Source organism: Palaemon carinicauda, chromosome 38, assembly GCF_036898095.1.
Source record: "Palaemon carinicauda isolate YSFRI2023 chromosome 38, ASM3689809v2, whole genome shotgun sequence".
In the NCBI taxonomy this organism is placed as follows: Eukaryota; Metazoa; Arthropoda; class Malacostraca; order Decapoda; family Palaemonidae; genus Palaemon; species Palaemon carinicauda.
In genome coordinates, this window is record NC_090762.1 from 22,647,980 (window position 1) to 22,668,795 (window position 20,816).

The 20,816-nt window shown below is 34.9% G+C and overlaps 1 protein-coding gene and 2 long non-coding RNA genes across 3 annotated transcripts; 2 read left to right on the forward strand and 1 right to left on the reverse strand.

The window, feature by feature from the left end:
- The first annotated feature begins 3,643 nt into the window (after positions 1 to 3,643).
- Positions 3,644 to 17,572, forward strand: LOC137630459 (uncharacterized). Its single transcript, XM_068361938.1, has 6 exons — positions 3,644 to 3,926; positions 6,052 to 6,213; positions 7,077 to 7,253; positions 9,500 to 9,721; positions 11,757 to 11,912; positions 13,663 to 17,572. Exons 1-6 carry the CDS (start codon positions 3,896 to 3,898, stop codon positions 14,088 to 14,090), a joined length of 1,176 nt encoding a protein of 391 aa, XP_068218039.1. The 5' UTR covers positions 3,644 to 3,895; the 3' UTR covers positions 14,091 to 17,572.
- A 49-nt stretch (positions 17,573 to 17,621) lies between these two features.
- LOC137630460 (uncharacterized) lies at positions 17,622 to 18,280 on the reverse strand. Its single transcript, XR_011041718.1, has 2 exons — positions 18,163 to 18,280; positions 17,622 to 17,812 (listed from the first exon to the last, which is right to left on the reverse strand). It is a non-coding gene; the product is annotated as an uncharacterized lncRNA (long non-coding RNA).
- Positions 18,281 to 18,402: 122 nt separating this feature from the next.
- On the forward strand, positions 18,403 to 20,565 carry LOC137630461 (uncharacterized). Its single transcript, XR_011041719.1, has 4 exons — positions 18,403 to 18,892; positions 19,078 to 19,149; positions 19,553 to 19,640; positions 20,216 to 20,565. It is a non-coding gene; the product is annotated as an uncharacterized lncRNA (long non-coding RNA).
- The last annotated feature ends 251 nt before the right edge of the window (positions 20,566 to 20,816 follow it).

Sequence of the window (20,816 nt, forward strand, 5' to 3'; positions counted from 1 at the left end):
TTTCTGCAGGGACCCTAGGGAGTAAAGGGTTGGACAACCCCACCTGTAACCTTTACTTACTATTCAAAGGCCTTACATCCCACTTCTCTAACTACCACTATCCGTGACATGATGGCCCTCTCTTAGTACCACCATCATCCTTACCCTGTTCACAACTATCTCTAGTACTAAAACCTTTTCTAATTTCCTTTTAAATGATCAACTTATCTTACAATTTGCAGGTTATTTACGGGCCGACCAAGGGAAAGGTCCGTGCCAACAAGATGTGTTGGCTTTAATACACAACCAACCAACCAAACTCATCCTCCCTGCAAACGTTAAGCTGTGACCTTGAGAATGGAGAATCAACCCTAGCGGGAAAAAGGCCTAATCCCCCTATCCTTCATACTCCCTCTTCTCTACAACATATACACTGGATGCACATTCTTCTTCTAGCTTGGTCAGAATAAGGTAAATGACTCCTATTTAAAAGGGCTCAGATTTGTAGTTAGGAAAAATACAAATTACTCAAATTTGGGATTTCTTTAGGGTTGTTAACCCCAAGGATCTGATGACACTTTGGAGTCATCCGTTCATATAACCAAAGTGCTATCAAGAAAATCTATTCAGCTCTCTAATTCAATTTTAAGCTTCTTTTGATCACAAGTCATTGCTCACTGGGCAAAAGTCTCGAGCTTAACAGTGATTGTGTCACAGCTGGGATCACTAGAAGGTTAATAGTATGATGTACATGATGCTTATTTAACACTTAAAGGAAAAATAAAAGTTAACTAAAATGTCTCCATAATTGATAGAAAATTATTACAATATTAAAAAAGAAATTGAATAGCGTCGAGTTGTTTTAGCCGAATGCAAAGAACAATTTAAGACAAATCGGACATGATAAAGATATGAAAGGGGGTGACAAGGTGATAAAGATTGTGTGTGCTTCAGACTTGTCTTGGCCAACGTTGTCCGCCATTCTTCGCAATAAAGATCATACTATTCAATATGCGACTGAAATGGTTTCGTCATAGAAAGCTTCAACTGTTAACGTGAACAGGGGTATAGTTTACTTTGAAAATGAACACTTATTATCCTTTTGGGTAGAACGACAGATGCATGGATAAACTCCTACGATCCAAATATTTATTACTGGCTAAGCTACAACCCTAGTTGGAAAAGCAGGATGCTAAAGGAAAATAGGCCAGTGAGGAAAGAAAATAAGGAAACAGGTTGTAGTATGCCTGGGTGTACCCTCAAGCAAGAGAACTCTAATCTTAGACAGTAGAAGACTATGGTACAGAGGCTATGGCATTACCCAGGACTAGAGAACAATGGTTTGATTTTGGACTGATTTTCCACTAGACAAGCTGTTTACCATTGCTAAAAAGTCGCTTTTACCCATACCAAAAATAAAGTAGCCACTGGACAATTACAGTGCAGTAGGCTACTTAACCCTGAGTGAAGTAGTTTTTCGTTATCCTACTGTTGTCAGGTGTATGAGGAAAGATGAGAATAGACAAGATTATTCTGTGTATGTGTAAGCAAAGGAAAATGAACCGTAATCAGAGGGGGATTCAATGTAAAGTAGCTGGCCACTTTCTGGCCATTAAAGCATCCAATAACTCGCTGTAATATCTCATAGGGTGGCTGGTGCCGTTGCCAACCTACTACCTATAATTTATTAAGTAATTTCACAATTGTGTAAAAGTTAAATAGTTTGACAGCAAGATGGAATCCGGAAAGGTTCAATACAAGACTAAAAATGGTTGCAGATTCCACATTTGATAGTCCCTCAATACAGATAGGAGTTGGGGACAAACGGATTGAAGTACTGGAGATTGATATGTTGCTAACAGAAGACCCCGTTGGCATGTAGTGACATCAGTGCACCTCACGTGATGCACTGTAGGCATCACTAATAGGTCTTTAAGAGTGTTAATTCAGCCTGTGACTGCACCCGCTTTTAAGCCCGTTATCATACCTCTTGCTCCCATTTCCTTGCTGTCCAACCCCATATGAATCCAGATTCATAGTTAAACTGTAAGGTTTCCCCAGCTGCACCTCAGCGCTAAATGGCCTCACAAGCCCCAGCTCTGTGCCTTATGGCCCATACATCCATTCAGCTAAGGCCCTGACAGGCCTACATAAGGGAAAGAGGGTTAAAGGAAGCAAAAATTAAAAGGTGTTATATAGTATACATAGGCCTAGTATGTATTGTGTGCAATAACTTTCATTTGATACCCTGAAGAAGACGCTAAATGAGAGTCAAAGATCCCAATGTTGTTCTGCCTAGATAGTTAAGGTTGTAATATTCTGTATTTATGCATTAATGTAGATCGTTTTATTCCAACCAGAGACCAGATGTATATATATATATATATATATATATATATATATATATATATATATATATATATATATATATATATATACATACATACATATATATATATATATTATATATATATAATATATATATATATATATATATATATATATATATATATATATATAATATATATATATATATATATATATATATATATATATATATATATTTATATATATATAATATATATATTATATATATACACATACATACATACATATATATATATATATATATATATATATATATATATATATATATATATATATATATATATATATATATATATATACTGTATATAGGAAAACTGCAAATATTTTTTCATGCTAATTATTATTACTATGATGAATAAATAAAGTATAATTAAGTTGAATATCGGAAACAAAATACTTTTGAATTGTTAAAATGGAGATTATTCGATCGAGTCAAGTATGCTTTTAGGATTTTGATAAAAAGCAAAATTTATCTAAGATAAATCATGTTGAATGGACAAACAGTTCTCTTAAGAAATATTAATAATCTATACAAAAAAAAAAAAATCATGATAAATTTATCAGGGATGATAATAGTAAAGAAGTACTTCCTCGTATATGTGTTGATGAGAAGATTTATTCATACACTGAGAAGAAAATGTCCTTTCTCAAAATTGGGGCATTATCTGTCTTTAAAAATACTAATTGATGTCATCCCATATTTTCCAATGAAATAATATTTATTATTGTTTAGACACAATAACATCATTAAGATTTAATAAACCCTCAATTCAAGTCCTGTTCCCCACTAGCTTCCCATAGTGTTCTGCCAGATGTACGATGTGTGTGAACAGGGTCATTGGCCACACTGTATACATTTGGACCTCAACTAATGTAATCGGTCATATCATTGCCGCAATAAGAGATGACAATGACTAATTTTCAATATATATATTTGCAGTTGTATTATAACTATCTTACATTTATTTATGGAACAATATTATATTTCACAATTAGCTACTCTGGCTAATGGGATACATTTTGAATGCGTTTGTTTGGCATCGAGACTAAAATTATCTGATTTAAGTTTAAGAACTCAATCTTTGTGTTATATGTTTAAATTAACATTACATATTTGTAAATTCATTTTTAAAATGGTTACAGTCAACATCAAATGCTTATGAACTGCGTAAGAGCATAGTCTTGTCAAGGGCAACTCGGTGTGTACCCTGTTAAGTGCCATTCCGTTTGTGTACCGACAGAACACTGAGAACAGTGCCACTGTGCCCCTCTGTTAACGGATAAAAAACTAACGAGGTTGAGTGAGAACGACAGATACGTGTTATCTACAGATCATCTCACTCTGTTAGGGTGAAAGCACTGCTATCTTATCACTTAAAGTAGAAACTAACTTTTAACGAGAATCTTAAGTTCATCCATATTTAGTGCGTGTCAAGAAAAAGAAGACGTTTGTGAAGTCACCATTGTTGGAGGCTGCTCTTAAGCAGAAAGACGTTGCTAAACCTAGATCTTCGGTATACTGACTGCGATGGCTCTAGATATCAATGTCGTTGTTATAGGTAAGGCCTGATGTACAGTTAAGAATATTAGCATCACATATTACTTGAAGTGAACATCGATTTAAGTGTTTGCTTTGGACATACCCTGGCCCAATGGGGACCAAGGTCATTCTGTTATTGTAACAACAAAGATTTTATTGACTTTAGTTGAAACATTAAGAATCTCAGAGAACAGTATTATGATGTGACGTTTTAGTTTTATCTCACTGAAGAGGGTGAAATTTGCAACGTGATTTTAATACTTTATGTTATACATTTAGTCCTTTTACTTCTACTTGTAAGATTTAAACCGATCATACATATCAATTTAATCCGTGCCTCACTTTTCAAAAAAAGAAAAAAAAAAAAGATCTGGCCAATCATAGATTATAATAATATGCGGAAGCAGCAACGAAATCTTATCTTAATTTTCTTAGATATACTTGAAGTCACATTATCTGCTTTTCTGACTCCGTGACCACAGCCTCAACCAGTCATAGGACGGTAAGCAAGTGGATCCAATACAATTTCATGAAACTATAAAATCAATTAAACTTGGATTCGTGTTCTGTTCAAGTTAAAAAAAAGTGCTGTTAAGAGGCTTTAAAATGAGTGAACATTATGATAATATAAAAATGTCTATCAGGAGAGGTTCTAGTAACTACTCGTTTAAAGCATCTTTTGATGTGAAAGACGGAGAATTATAAAAAAAAAAAATCAGATTTTCTTTCTGGCAAATAATGAGTAAAATGCACATTTAGATTTTCAACACTCACAAAATTGCCTAATTTTTGTTTACGTCACCGAAGCAAAACACAAGACCAGATCAACTGGATTTATACGTTTCTGGAATGTTGGCTATTTGGACCAGCACTGGGGCCTGGAAGATCTTTCAGTGCCTATGCGCAACTTGGAATGATCCCACAGTTGCTGTATGAAGTTAAAAGTCCAAGAAGTTGGACAGGAAGAAGTTATGAAGGAATAATAGATGGCTAAACAGGGACTGCCGCTAATGAACCTCAAGTAATGCTTACAGTGAATAACTTGGGGTACACTGACAGCACTATTTCCCTATGATACTATAGAATTTGCATCCTAAGGATCAGATCTGGAACCGGGAGGTCATTGAGCTGCAATAGGGAAAACCTTTCAATTGCACTACGAAGTAAAGTTAAAGAGGATGGACAGCAAGAAAGAAAGAAAGAAAGAATGTGCGATCGGAAGTAAAATATAAACCTAAAATAAGGGGTCACAAGGGACAATGCAAAGACGCGTTTTACAACGCCTACGGTGCACCGCGCAAGGTACACCAGATTAGTTGTATACTAATGTTTCCTTCACCGTCGCGTCCACAATTACCCTACACCAAAAGGATTTATTAATCCCTTATCTATGTCTGCAAATCAAATAAGACCTTTAATCTAATACACTCGTCACTCTCAAAAAAAAAAAAAAAAAAAAACTTTTTTCCTATGACCTTCGACCTCTCTTCATCCCCATCCAAGTCGTTATCTCTCGAATGTCTCAGATATGAAACTTGTCTCACTGTAATGATTTATATCTGTATTCACTATCTGGGTGGATACAGTGAAGAATTATACATGTATTGATACCATCATTATTTTGCTTCTTTTCATTATCAATTTATCATTATCATCATCACTGAGATTTTTCGAAATTCTGATCATCAGATGTTCCCGGGCAGTTCCATCCTGTTCGTAATACTAGGCATGCAGTTAATTCTAATTGTCAGGCCTTCTCCATCATGAGGCTCAATACTACACAGTATTCTAGAGGTTTTATTCCAGCCATGACCAAAGTTGTGGAATGATCACCCTAATCGGGTAGTTGAATCGGTAGAACTCCAAAAGTTCAAACTTACAGCAAATATCTTTATGTTGAACAGGATGACATAAGTCTTTTTATAGTTTATGTATGCATTATCTGTTTTAGTGTTGTTACTGTTTTTAAAATATTTTATTAATTGTTAATTATTTCTCATATCGTTCATTTATTTCCTTATTTCCTTTCCTCGCTTGGCTATTTTTCCCTGTTGGACTCCTTACGCTATTAGCATCCTGCTTTTCCAACTAGGGTTGTAGCTTAGCAAGTAATAATAATAATAATAATATCCTCTCTCTTCCAGGTGGCTGCGGCTTCCTAGGACAACACATTGTAGCCGAGCTATTGAACGAGAAGGAAAATCCGGCAAAGGGAACCGGAAATGAGCCAGATGTAAACAAACAAATGATATTCAAGGATATCAAAGTCCTAGATGTGAAGTCCTTCAACAAAGACCTCCTGACAGGTAAAGGAAACCTGAAATTCTCAGCAATTACATTTGTGAAATTATCAAAGTATTTGAAAGTTCAAATTTGCAGCGAAATGTCTTTATGTTGAACATGCTGACATGTCTCTTTTTATAGATTATATATGAAAGATCCATTTTGATGCTGTTCTTTAAAATTCTTATTTCAATTGTTCATTACTTCCTGTAGTTTATTTCCTTATTTCCTTTCCTCATTAGGCTATTTTTCCCTGTCAGAGCCCTTGGGTGTATAACATCCTGCTTTTCCAACTAGGGTTGTAGCTTAACTATACGTAATTCAGACCCAGTGTAAAATAATGGGGGCCATTGCATACAGAGTTTAAGCCAAGCTGTAACTTCAGGTGGATTTTAACTGAAGTTAATGGAATCTTCAGGCATTTGAGAGTAACAATGGAAATAGAAAGAAAATATTCCAAGTAACACACCCACGGTTGCTTAGAACCTCAATGGATTTGTCCCAAAGGTTGCTTTCTTTTGCCATTTTGTTTTCAAGTCCAACCAGTTTCCCATTAATTTCCAAATCTCTAAATTATTTAAATTATTGTTATTGAAATTATTCAAGTTATTAAAACAATCTTTTTATCTTGAGGATATCTGCAAAACATTATATAACCAGTACTATAAACTAGAGGAAATAAAAAAATGAATTATCAATACAAATCAGCACTGTGATATCTATAATAGCCATTTTTGTAATGCGATAACAATTTTAGATACCGAAATTCTTCTCAGTGGCTCTTTACAAAATCCTGAACATCACATTCCTCCCAGAAATACCAAATTAACTAAAGAGTAACAACGACAACAATAACAACAACAACCCATTCATTTCTCTACCCAAGGGCAAAGGCAGGATGCGGAGACCGTGACCTACGAAGTCTGTGACGTCATGGATTTCAGTGACCTCAAGGAGCATCTGAAAGGACATTCCGTTGTGATCAACTGTGCCGTCGTTTCTCCGGACTTTCTCAAGGAAGACCTCGGCTGCGGGGAACATATGCACCTTGTCAACGTTGAGGGTAAGATTGCGAAAGTAGTAGCCTACACACACACACACACACACACACACACACACACACACACACACACTTCTTTGTCTACATCTTTTCCCACTTCTATGTGGGGGTCGATGTTTCAGGTTAGCTGTCTCCATCTACCTCTGTCTCACACGTCATCACCGGTTAATCCCTTTGATCGAAGGTCATCCTTGATACAGTCCACCCACCTTCGCTTTGGTCTCCCTCTCCTTTTCGTTCCCTGTACCTCCATTTCCAGCACTCTCTTCCCAATATACTGTTCATGTCTTCTGATGACATGACCATACCACCTCAGTCTACTTTCTTGTATCTTATCTGATAGTTTTTCAACTCCTATGGTACCCCTAATTACCTCATTCCGTATCTTATCTCTTCTTGTCACCCCACACATCCATCTCAACATTCTCATCTCTGCCACATCCATCTTCTTCTTTTCTATCTTCTTTATTGCCCACGTCTCCGCTCCTTACATCATTGCCGGTCTCACAACTGTCCTGTGTACTTTACCTTTCAACTTGACCCCCATTTTCCTGTCGCATAGTACTCCACGCACTTTTTTCCAAGTCTTCCATCTTGCTTGTATTCTGTGGTTTATTTCTGCCCCCAGTTCACCATCCCCTGCAACTGTTGATCCTAAATACCTGAAATTTTCAACTTTTTTCAGTCTCTCCTTGTAAACTAACTTCCCCATTCTCGTCATTTTTCAATCTCAAATACTCTGTCTTTTTCCTGCTGATCTTCAATCATCTATTTTCCATTTCTCTTCTCCACTCTTCCAGTTTCTCTTCTACTACCTCTCACCTCGTGCTACACAGTATAACATCTTCAGCAAAAAGCATACACCAAGGAGACTGATCTCTGATACCTTGTGTTACTACATCCATGACCAGTTCAAATAGGTAAGGGCTCAATGCAGACCCCTGATGTAGTCCCACATTTACTGGGAAACTGTCTGTTAGGCCTATACTGCTCTTAACATTTGCTTCTGTCCTTTCATACATATCTTGGGTGATTCTTACGTATTTCCCAAGGACTACCTTTTCTCTCATACATCTCCACAACTCCTGACGTGGTACCAGATCGTATGCCTTCTCCATGTCAATAAAGACCATATGTAAATGTATATATATATATATATATATATATATATATATATATATATATATATATATATATATATATATATATATATATATATATATATATATATATATATATAGATAGATATATAGATATATATATATATATATATATATATAGATATATATATATATATATATATATATATATATAGATATATATATATATATATATATATATATATATATATATATATATATAGATATATAGATATATATATATATATATATATATATATATATATATATATATATATATATATATCTGTATATATACATATGAATATATATAAACATATATATACATGTGTATATATAAACAGATATATATATATATATATATATATATATATATATATATATAATATAATATATATATATATATATATAATATATATATATATATATATATATATATATATATATATATATATATACATATATATATATATATATATATATATATATATATATATATATATATACATATATATCTGTATATATATATATATATATATATATATATATATATATATATATATATATACATATATATATATATATATATATATATATATATATATATATATATATATATACATGTATATATATATACATACAGTATGTATATGTATATATATACATACAGTATGTATATGTATATATAAACATATGTATATATATATATATACATGTATATATATATATACATACAGTATGTATATGTATATATAAACATATGTATATATATATATATATATATATATATATATATATATATATATATATACATGTATATATATACATACAGTATGTATATGTATATATAAACATATGTATATATATATATATATATATATATATATATATATATATATATATATATATATATATATATATACATACATACACTTATCAGTTCAGCTATTTGAGAAAAAACGTGTTTCCTTCGAGCTTACATTACTATCAAATTTAGACTCAAATGAAGCAACTATAATAAATTTCAGTCCATTCCAACAAGTTAAACCCATATAAACTAACTTTTTCAACATCAGGTTCCCTATTAAACTCTATTGTGTCTTCAACTAGGTACAAGGAACATAATCAAAGCCTGCCAGGAGACCGGAGTCACAGCCCTGGTCCACATCAGCTCCCTCTGCGTCAATATGGGCGGGAAGCGTCTCATTGAACATACAGAAAGTCTCTCCCCAGAGGTCTCTGAGGACGATCTTGTCCTTGGGGATTACGCCCGCGGACGCCTCAAGGCCGAGAGGATGGTCCTTGAAGCGAGTGAGACAGCGTCTGCTAATGGTGAGGAACTTCACTTTTTTTGTCACTGACATGATATACACAGAGATATCAACAGGCGTACACACACATTTATATACGTGAGAGAGAGAGAGAGAGAGAGAGAGAGAGAGAGAGAGAGAGAGAGAGAGAGAGAGAGAGAGAGAGAGAGAGAGAGAGAGAGTGTGTATAAATTAAACCATTTTGTCTTAAGCCCTCGTACTTACTCGACGCTCAGTAAAATTTACATGACGTATAAACTCAAACCTCTGCTTTGTTCACTTGAGTAAATTAAACCATTGTGTCTAACGCTCCGTTATAGAGAGAGAGAGAGAGAGAGAGAGAGAGAGAGAGAGAGAGAGAGAGAGAGAGAGAGAGAGAGAGAGAGAGAGAGAGAGAGAGAGTACAAATTTAAGCAATTGAGCTTGAATATAGAATAGTTGGACACACGAGTTCCTGGCACACCCCGCAACGAAGACGTGTACCATGCCACACCCTTACTTCGCTGGGAATAACCAATCGGATTATGTAGGACAGATAGCAGAGGTGATGGGCGGTGCTAAACATAGGAGCTCTTAGCGCAGTAAGTACTGGGTACACTTCCTCGGAGAGAGGTTTACCAGGAATTTCTTTGCCAAACTGTACAATCTAGGTTGAGATAAATCTGTGATGAAGATATACGAAACGTTAAGTGTTAGGTTCTAGATGGAATTACAACAATATTGTGAAATGAGAATTGCTTGCCATAACGACTGACGTTCAAGTAACTAATTCAACACTGAAGTCAACTGAGGCACAATAAAATTCATTATGATTTCTAATGGATGGGACTAGTGAATTTCAGTTTGTATGGCCATTATTATGATCAGGGATACCGCTCGGGTAAGATATATAGCTAGAATTAAAGTAGAAAGTTGAAAAGTAGGTGTTGGTAAGGGAAGGGATAAAGTGAAAAACTATTGTTCAAAGGTTTTTTTTTATGAATGACAGAGGCAAGGGACAGTGACAATGGCCTAGCTAGCAGCACATTGCCTTAGACCTAGAGACTGACTATACCAAGGTCTATCAGGTCAACCCACGCGCAGGTAAATTGGGGGTTAGCGGGGATTAGAGGGGTAAACATTAAGTGGGGGTAAGTTTCGTGACGTCACAGAGCTCCATTGGCCCGCGAAAGAGTACCATTCAGCATTAGCTTGCTTTGCAAAAGTTCAGTTTTCTTCATTATCCCGTTGAAAATAACATTTCTATTTCAGAAAAAAAATTAATATTATAAGCTATTTAAATGACTACATTTCGTTACAAAATACTTCCTGTGAGAAATTTTTTAAGGAAAATGGTTTAAAAAGTCGCATATCAGAAAAGAACAAATATTATCCAAATCCTTTATGGAAATATTGTTTCACCAAATGTACAATTAAGCAATGTGCATGCATATTTAGATACATTTCTAAACTAATCATTTACTAATGACTCAAAACTAAATCTTAAAAATATCTATTAAAATAAAGTTGTACAAACACACAATAGAAATAAGTGATCATGATTATTACATTTTACAATCTTCTAACTTTAATAGTTATTTTCCTTGCAGAAGTTATTTCTTTTAGTTAATATTAATATTCTAAAAATATTTCGTCAACGAACAAAATAAGTGACTAAAAGTGGCAATCCCATTTTATTAGGAATATATAATGCTATTTTTTACTACTCTGTGATAACTTTTATTTATTTTTTTTTTTTTTAATATTCTTTATCGGATCAGTAAATTCTTTTGATGCCTTCACCAATTCCTTATTTGCTGAGCTAATTATACCTGCCCACGAATCGTCCCCCTTTATTTGTGCAATAGGATCGGGGAGGGCCAGACAATGGCTGCTGATGACTCAGCAGGTAGTGCCAAATGCTCCCCCAAACCCCCCCCCTCCTTAGTTCACAAGGATGGTGAGGTTGCAGGCACTACAAGAAATTAATTATTATTATTATTATTATTATTATTATTATTATTATTATTATTATTATTATTATTATTATTATTATTATTATTATTATTATTATTCAGGTACGAAACTGAAGACTGTCGCTCTAAGGCCACCGGTCCTCTACGGAGAAGGAGACTCCAGCTTTGTCCCACTGATACACAAACTGGCAAAAGCAGCTGGTTCCAAGATGCCTTCTATTGGCAACCCTGCTGCTTTCACTCAAGCAGCCTACGCTGGTAAGTCCCAGAAATCTAGGCTATGAAATTTGCCCGAAGATGATTTTAAAAGCAGTGCTTGATTATATTATTTACCATGCATAAAAGTATTGTAGTACAAATATAGAAAAATTAAATAAATTGCGTGAACAACAATTTCAATTCTTAAAGAATTGATTGCATTTGAAATCGTACGCGTAATCATAATCTATAAATGTAGGTTTGCAAGCACAAAGTTAGGATTATTATTATTATTATTATTATTATTATTATTATTATTATTATTATTATTATTATTATTATTATTACTTGCTAAGCTACAACCCTAGCTGGAAAAGCAGATTGCTATAAGCCTAGGAGCCCCAACAAGGAAAACAGCACAGTGAGGAAAGAAAACAAGTAAAAAGGAAATATTTTAAGAACAGTAACAACATTAAAATAAATATTTCCTATATAAACTGTAAAAACTTTAACAAAACAATAACAAGATAATCCTCTCCTGAAATTAGTTTACAAATAAGCAGGAATAGTGCTGACAGAAGGAGCCATATGGGACTGTCCAGTGTGAAACAACTGTCTGACCTACTAGATCTAGCATATGAGACGGTCCAGTGTGAAACAGTACTGTCTGACCTGCCAGATCTAGCATATGGGACGGTCCAGTGGGAAACAGTACTGTCTGACCTGCCAGATCTAGCATATGGGACGGTCCAGTGGGAAACAGCACTGTCTGACCTGCCAGATCTAGCATATGGGACGGTCCAGTGGGAAACAGCACTGTCTGACCTGCCAGATCTAGCATATGGGACGGTCCAGTGGGAAACAGCACTGTCTGACCTGCCAGATCTAGCATATGGGACGGTCCAGTGGGAAACAGCACTGTCTGACCTGCCAGATCTAGCATATGGGACGGTCCAGTGGGAAACAGCACTGTCTGACCTGCCAGATCTAGCATATGGGACGGTCCAGTGGGAAACAGCACTGTCTGACCTGCCAGATCTAGCATATGGGACGGTCCAGTGGGAAACAGTACTGTGTGACCTTTTAATGTTGGGTACAGAAGAAGCAAGAGTAACCCTGTTGGCTCTGATCATATTGGATGGCACAACATCAAACGTTATCAAGTCAAAACACAAAGGCAAGATAAAGAATCTAAGTTCAAAATGATAATCTAATTTTACCCTCGCATTCTGATAAAATCACGTCTTACTGAGCTGAAAGGATATCATGTTCACCTAATGGAATGCAGAAGCGGTTTGCCAATAAGAAATTAGAATAACAAATTGAAGCAAAGGTACTTGGCAACGTTAAAGAATGGCTGTTTATTGTTTATCCGGGAAGAATATTTATATAATATTCGTTAACTGTTAGTAAAAATCTATCTGGTGTATATATGTCGATTATTTACGCTATGCATATTCCAAAAGTGTTTTTGTTATTTCAGTGCACAAAATTTAGCTTAATAAGACCTCGGGTTATTGATAAATTAGTCCCACCTAAGAATTTTGTAGCGACCTTAGAAAATCTTTGATCCCAACTATTGAATATATTTAAGAATATGTTAAATTATAAATGTTTCCAAACGTTATACCTTCCTTTACCTTAAGAGTCTGATCCTTTATCATTAATATCAGACATCGCAGCTCTGGTTTAGACCTTTTGACAAACAAGAATCGAGACTATTAAAGCTATAATTCCATTACCTGATTTAGGTAACAAGTAAGCTCTTACGATCTCTTATATCAAAACACTCTACCGTTGTCGATTCCAGGTAACGTAGCCACGGCCTGCATCTGCGCCATAAAACACCTGTTAACCGACGAAGGTAGATCAAACTTGCATACCTGCAATGGCCTGCCAGTTTACGTGACGGATGACACGCCCCCAAACAACCTCGTCGACCTGGCCAGTCCCTTCTTGGGTCACACCAACATCGAACCCTCGGCCAAGGACCACTACTGGACGGTCACCCTCTCTCTCTACTGGAATGATTTGATGAACAGTATCAAGGCGAAGATTGGATTAAGTGGAGAGGGAGAGGAGCATGCATTGCCCACCTGGGCGCTGCACCAATTCGCCGGGACAATTACAGTCGTCAGTCGCATGCGGGCCGAATTGTGTCTTGGGTACGCCCCTCCTTACTCGTGGGAACAAGCTCTAAAAAGGTCAAATTTGTATTACAGTCGATGTCTTAATTAGGGACAAAATATTAGTTTTTAATTCTGCATTTCATATGTTAAATCTTCTTAGTTGGTAGAAATGTAGTCGATCAAACGTTAACTTTATGGAAAGTGGTTATTTTTAACATCAAGTTTGATAAGTTAAATAACTGAATTTAAGACATTATGATCGGCTATCAAATACGAACTGTATTCGACGTTACCTTATCTAATTCTTTCTAAGAATCTGTGAGGAGATTGATTTTAAACATTATAGGATTTTTATTAACTATCACATCAGTACTTAAGCCGGTTGTTACTTTAACTAGATCGAAAAAGATTCATGTTAAATGACTGTTTTATAGATTAGAGAAATTCGGACTGGCCTATATATACAGTCCCTGGGGCCTGGGAGTTATTTAACAGGGCTAAGTAACATTATTCTATATTAGAAATTAAATTCAACGATTAAATCTCTCCTATAATCGCTGTTACCTTAACTCGACAAAGTTTTTATTATTAAGATACATTTACAAATACCAATACCCTATATTTGTAATTATGTCAAATAAACTAATATTCACAAGCATGTTGTTACAAAGCTAAATAGTGAACGATAAGTCGTGCAAAAGGAAATTCTAAAATAGCCAAAAATAATGACGTGTAGTAATTATACAATTGTCTGATTGTCACAATTGCAATGAATGGCAGATGGACTAAAATTATATATTCCCGGATCAAATAACTCTGCTAATTGTACTCCAAAGGAGTTTTGTTATTAATGAGGGCCTTATAGTCTTGGGCTGGGACCGGGATGGCTATACAGTACCCTCGCATTTGCACATTGAAGTAAAGTTTAAAAAATACGGAAGCAGGGTGGAAGAACGAATGCAGGAACACAGAAACAGACTAAAAATGGTTTCGATAATTAGAAATAAAGGCCTATTATAAATAAAGCCTTCTGGTTTAATTTATCCAATAAACAATGTTCACATAATAAAATAAAACACCAAAATCTTTTCTTATTAAACCGATTCCGATTCCAAACTTTGTTGCTACGAAAATCCAATAAAATTTCTGACTGTTGGCTATAGACATTTGCTTATCTCCCTTCAGTATTATCCGTAGAGAAGTATGGAGCCTGGACCATAAAGCACGTCGGTGCCCGGGGTAAGAAATTTACTTTAAGGGCTGTTTTTCTGGTCCTATTTAGCAAGGGAACCCTACTCTGTACAGGACATCCACAGCCATTATATCGTGTTCGTTCGAAAGCATTCAACGTTTCACACCTCATATTACTAGTTTACCGTGAAATCGTCACTGTCGAACCACCCACACTAGTATTTTTTCTCGGAGGTTTGTAAACTTTTTTTCCCCTAAAATTTTAGTGCCCAGAGCTTTCAAATATCCGGCTCCAAGATTGTATGAATAAATTCCACTCTACATCCGAGTGACTGATGGTATGAAAAGGCTTCCAGTTAGTAGTTGAAGACTTTCTTGGTTAAGAAATGCTACGATGCCGAGAATTTCACAACTAACGAGGACTACAGTAGATGGTACTCCAAAGTAAGAAAGAATGTATTCTACAAACAAGGCTTGAGAGTTTTCTACGTTAGCTTAGAGGGCTTCTCCGTGAGTGACTGGGCCAGGAAAACAGCTTTTAGATTGTCATTATTCAAGACGAACTTTGTTTCCCAAAACTTCATCCCACATTATTTCCAAGTATGTTACGGATTTTCTGAAGCATGATGATAATAGATATTAAAGTAACTAAAAAGTAAATATGTCATGTTTGCGTTTTGCTTCATAGCTGCCACATCCAAAATGCAATTTATTTTTTTACTTAATCATGGAAAGACCTTAACATTTCCAGAGTAGTAACTAATATTAACTGAATTTATGTCGGATTAGATTACCAATGTGCAAGAGAAAAGCACTGATTAACACTCTGCATAGAATAGCAATGAAGCTACTGACAATATAATTTATTAAGTTTTGATAACCGTAGCAGGGGAACAGTAAGAAACTTCCACACTACCATTTTGATTAGGAGCCACAGCGTAATTAGTCTCGTTAACACAAAAATTCATGAGTTTTAATACCATGATAGAAGAGGAGATATTGGATTTTACAACGCCTCATCTATAATCTGCAGCACATTGTCATCGCCGGAGCACCAGTTCTGAAAGATCCCAGCTAGTCATTCCGGAACCAAGCATAACCAATCTTTGAGCCTTCGATTACAGCTCCACTCTCGATTTCACTTATCAGCCCAGTGCCTGCCCAACCTCGAATGGCCTCCCATGCTCCAGCGCCAGACGATTTAAGAGCATCGTTGATAAAGTTGACTTGACCCATGTGGCCCTAAACCGACTTTACCGTTAGAAAACCTCGTCAAGTCAAAAGGCATAGAATACTCAGTACTTCGTAAAGGGTATTCTATATACCTTGCAGTAGACTACAGGCCAAGTAATGTCTCCATCTCTAAAAGTTATCCAGTTATCTTATAAGTCATTGCTGATAACTTTCCTTTAACAATCTCTCAGATTGAAGTTTCCAGTCTGTACTTCAGTAGTTGACCTCTTCTGGTAAATTTCGCGAGGTTATATACACCAAGTCGAGTGTCAATGCTAAATCAAAATATTTAGACTAAAAAAATTTTCAAGATTTATATCTTTTTATTAAAAGGTGGCAGTTCTATTTACTCACAAGGGTTTCTCGTGATCGAAATCCTACCAAGAAATTTTTTAAAAATCATTATACAAAACTATACTAAGAACTTTCAGACTGCTTAATATCAAAGCTTCCACAGCTGAGGAAAAGCTTAAACAATTTACATTAAATTGGAAAATTGTAAAATTGTCAATAATTTAAACAAGGTACTAAAGATTTCATAAAATTATAGAGTTCAAGACTTCAATTTACATTCCATTAATATTTCGAGTATCATTCAACTGTGGATTCAGGAGGAAGAAAAAGTATGTTTTTATTAAAAGTTTACTTTTTTATGACATACAAAATCCTTTACCCATAATAAATCAAGAATTATTCTCTAGTTATATTTCCAAGACATCTTCAGATTAAAATAGCCTCAAAGCCTTGTTTACTAAAATCTCAAACTATGAAGAAGTTTGATAGGTACAAGAGAGGTAAACTACCAAATACTATGAGCTAACTGAAAATAGACCAAAGCACAAAGTAAAATCAAAGTCTAACCTATATCTGGAATATAATCTACCTATATCTGGAATATAATCTACCCCTACTCATTTCAACTTTCAGGTTTTTTTTTTAATAGGCTAAAACTCATATCAACTTCAATGTTTCGGCATCTTCAGCAAGATTGTTAGCCAATTATTTTATTTAAAAGGACATCCATTCTTATTAGACCTTTAAGCCAAGTTACATTCTATAAAATTTTGTTATAATGCAAAAACTGAGGTATTTAAGTGGACCTACCTACTCACTGAAACTTTCATAGAACCACCTAACCGAAATGTATACTTCGGTAGTCTTCTTTTAAAGTTTTGTATCTAAAATTAATTAAACCTATGTAAATTTAATAAAAAAAAAAAAAAAAAAAAAGCTTTCATTTCAGGCACGTAAAAAAAATTAGAACATTCTTCGTAGCGAGTCCGTTGACAGGTAAGACGCAGTAGTCTCATTCGTCATAGTTATCAAAATCCGATTCCATCCAGAGACTATAGGGGCAATTCTCTGCAAGATCCAAATTCCAGACGAAGGCCCGTTACAAACATAGACCTGCAAGATAGAGATAAAATTTTAAAATCCTTAGGCTCGACCAAACAGCCCTACAGATTTATATAACAAGTGATATAAATAAGTTTTAATATTTTTGGGAAGAAAAAAAAAGGATCCAGGTCAGTAGTACACTCTGACATTTTGTTTCGATTAAACAAGAGGAGAAACGAACTTCTTACGTAGCATACCCTAAAAAAACACACACACAATCAAGCTCACCGTCAGCACCGCCACTATATAAACCGTGCCAGCCTCCAACGACATTTACAATAATGTTTAAGCACTCACATACAATTATAATATTCACTCAACAATTACCACAAAATACATAAAGATTTTGAGCTACCCACCTAACTAGTCCGTAGAACACGTCCATTGTGTGTAACTAATTCGAAGTTCCTAAGTTCTCCACAAAGAAAGCAAATGTTTAATAAGAACTTATTATCAAGGAAGCAGTGTAGTGGGTGCAATGATGTTAAAAACACTAAATAACATTTACCAACAGGTGTCGCAACAGTCGCTGAAGAGTACTGCTAGTATTGAGGTATAAAGAATAGCTTTAACCTATTGGTGGTAGTCATCTTCGGTCTTCCTCACATTTGAAATATACTGTACGTAACAAATTTTGTGATCAATGTAGACAAAGACGAGGTATGTACCAAGTTACTGCCATTGCCATGGTAGCAGGATGGGTGGATAAAAAATAGTTCATTTGGAAAAAAAGGATTAATCGATGAAAACCTTCAATGAATATCCGCGTTGTGAGTCGTTTGGCGATTGGGAATGAACACCTGCTGCTTAAGCTATTTTCAGAAACATGTGGCAGTAAAATCAGGTGTAAGTAGTTAAACGTGACATGTCACACCGGAATATCCGGGTGAGAATTAATGGGCCTTATTCTTTACCTTCGCCCTAAACTCGAATACAGGTGTGCACAAATTTAGAAAGAGCTCGACACGTGTGTGATACCTGCCCTGGTGTATATAGACTTAATCTTTATTTCAAGTTGCTGTATTTGCTGGTTTACATCCACAAAGGAGAGACAGCACCTCAACGGACCTTCGAGTTCAATTGCTATTGGTTAGTACTGTGTTTAGTCAATCTACAGCTGATAAAATTAGCCCATTTTTTTTTTTTTATTCTAGAACAACCTTATCTAAACCAAAGTGCAATCTCAATGACCTGAAATTTATTAAAAAAAAAAAAGTTTAAGATAACATTTTCGGATGTTTAGATTGGAAACACGTTTTTTTCCTTTCCTCCAGAATATGCCGATGCATAAGAATATTTTCGCCGTTCTCGCCATTGGAGTCCTGATGCCAATAATCATTACGAAGGCCAGTATAATTCATATTTTTTATTTTATTTTAGCAGTAGGAAGGGCAAGATCAGAATAAGATCATTTTTCTGACTAGATCTATTCCATTTAGAGCCGGTGGTTACAGCCGAGTATGTGAGCCCTCTCATTTTCGGGAAGCCTTGCATGATGTGTTTAATTGCTAATTTCATGTACAACAATCTAATATAATTCCAACCAATAAGATTTGAATAACCACTAGGTACTTAAATTTACAAATTATTCTATCACAGGCTCAATGGAATTTATAACAGCTATTTCATAGGTCAATTTTGCTCGCTTAGGAATTGAATCTTGGCCTTCTCAAGTGTCTAAATGAAAAGTTAATTGCTTAAAGGAATTTCCATGCTCATTCAATTAATACTTTCTTCACTGTGTTACAGGTTCTTGGAGAGGACGTAAGTGGTGTTGGCAGAGGAAGTGGCAGCATATTTTCAGCAGTGCACTTTCCTTCTATAGACGGAAATTACGGTAAAGATTTTCTCTACGTTTTTTCACTGCCATATTCTTTATCTCATTTCTTTTCTTCGAAACACATCTTTTGCAAATTTGTTTCTGCAACTTATGAGACCATTATCATACGCTATTGTGACACAATGAAAATTATCAAGACTGAATGTGTTGTTAAATTTCACGTGTCTTGAGATTCCATTGACATTGTGGTGTTATCTTTTACGTCGTTAACCTAAAATTTAATCTATTTCTTCTGGATATCTCCCTTGGAATATGCTATTATAAATATTGATAAAGAGTTGATTTATCTCTGTTTGATTGCAAGATTTATAGAACATTCAAATTCTTGAGTAACATTCGGCGGACTTTGGTTAATTGTTAGATATTCCAAAATTCGTAATTCCTTTTTTAAAAAATGTGGCTCCATGATAGCTTGATTATATTAATTTGTGCAGACTGGTGCCACACTACATATACAATAGCAATAGTACCATTATTATTATCTTGATAATTATGCCCCTATTGAATAATGGACAACATCTATATAATTCTACAAGAATTAATAGAATAAACCTTTCCCCTTCTTTTCACAGCCAGTGAAACCTACGGAATAATCAACTTCGCAGAGAAATGTGAGAGAGAAAGAAGGGTTGTTAAAAATGAAGAACGCATTACGATGAATAATCTAATGGAAAAATTACCTCCTCAGGTGAGGACTGTAGGCTAAAAATATACTGCAAACTTCACATCTAAGCCTGTGCAAAAGTTTCTATGTAACTATCATACTTTGGACGTATTACACGGTTGGTATGTGCGTGAGTTTTATAGCATGTTTTTGAGACATCTAGGAGGTATAATAAAGATGCAATAGGGAAAATAACTTTGCTCCTTGATTTATTAAATATTCCTGCATAAATAATTTATGTTTTTGACACCCGAAGTTGAAAAACCCGATATGATTATAGATTTGATCATTAAAAAAAATACAGAAAGTTTTCGAATTGTATTATTTTGTTGGTATACTCATTCATTTTTACAACGGTGAATTACTATATTCAGACGTTAATCAACATTAAAAATATCTATGTTAAGATATGAACAATGCGTTTTACATGCCTTGATGCAACAGGACAGTTTGCTATACAAAATATAATACGACTCAAGCTTGAGATACTGACTTTACAATCTAGTCTC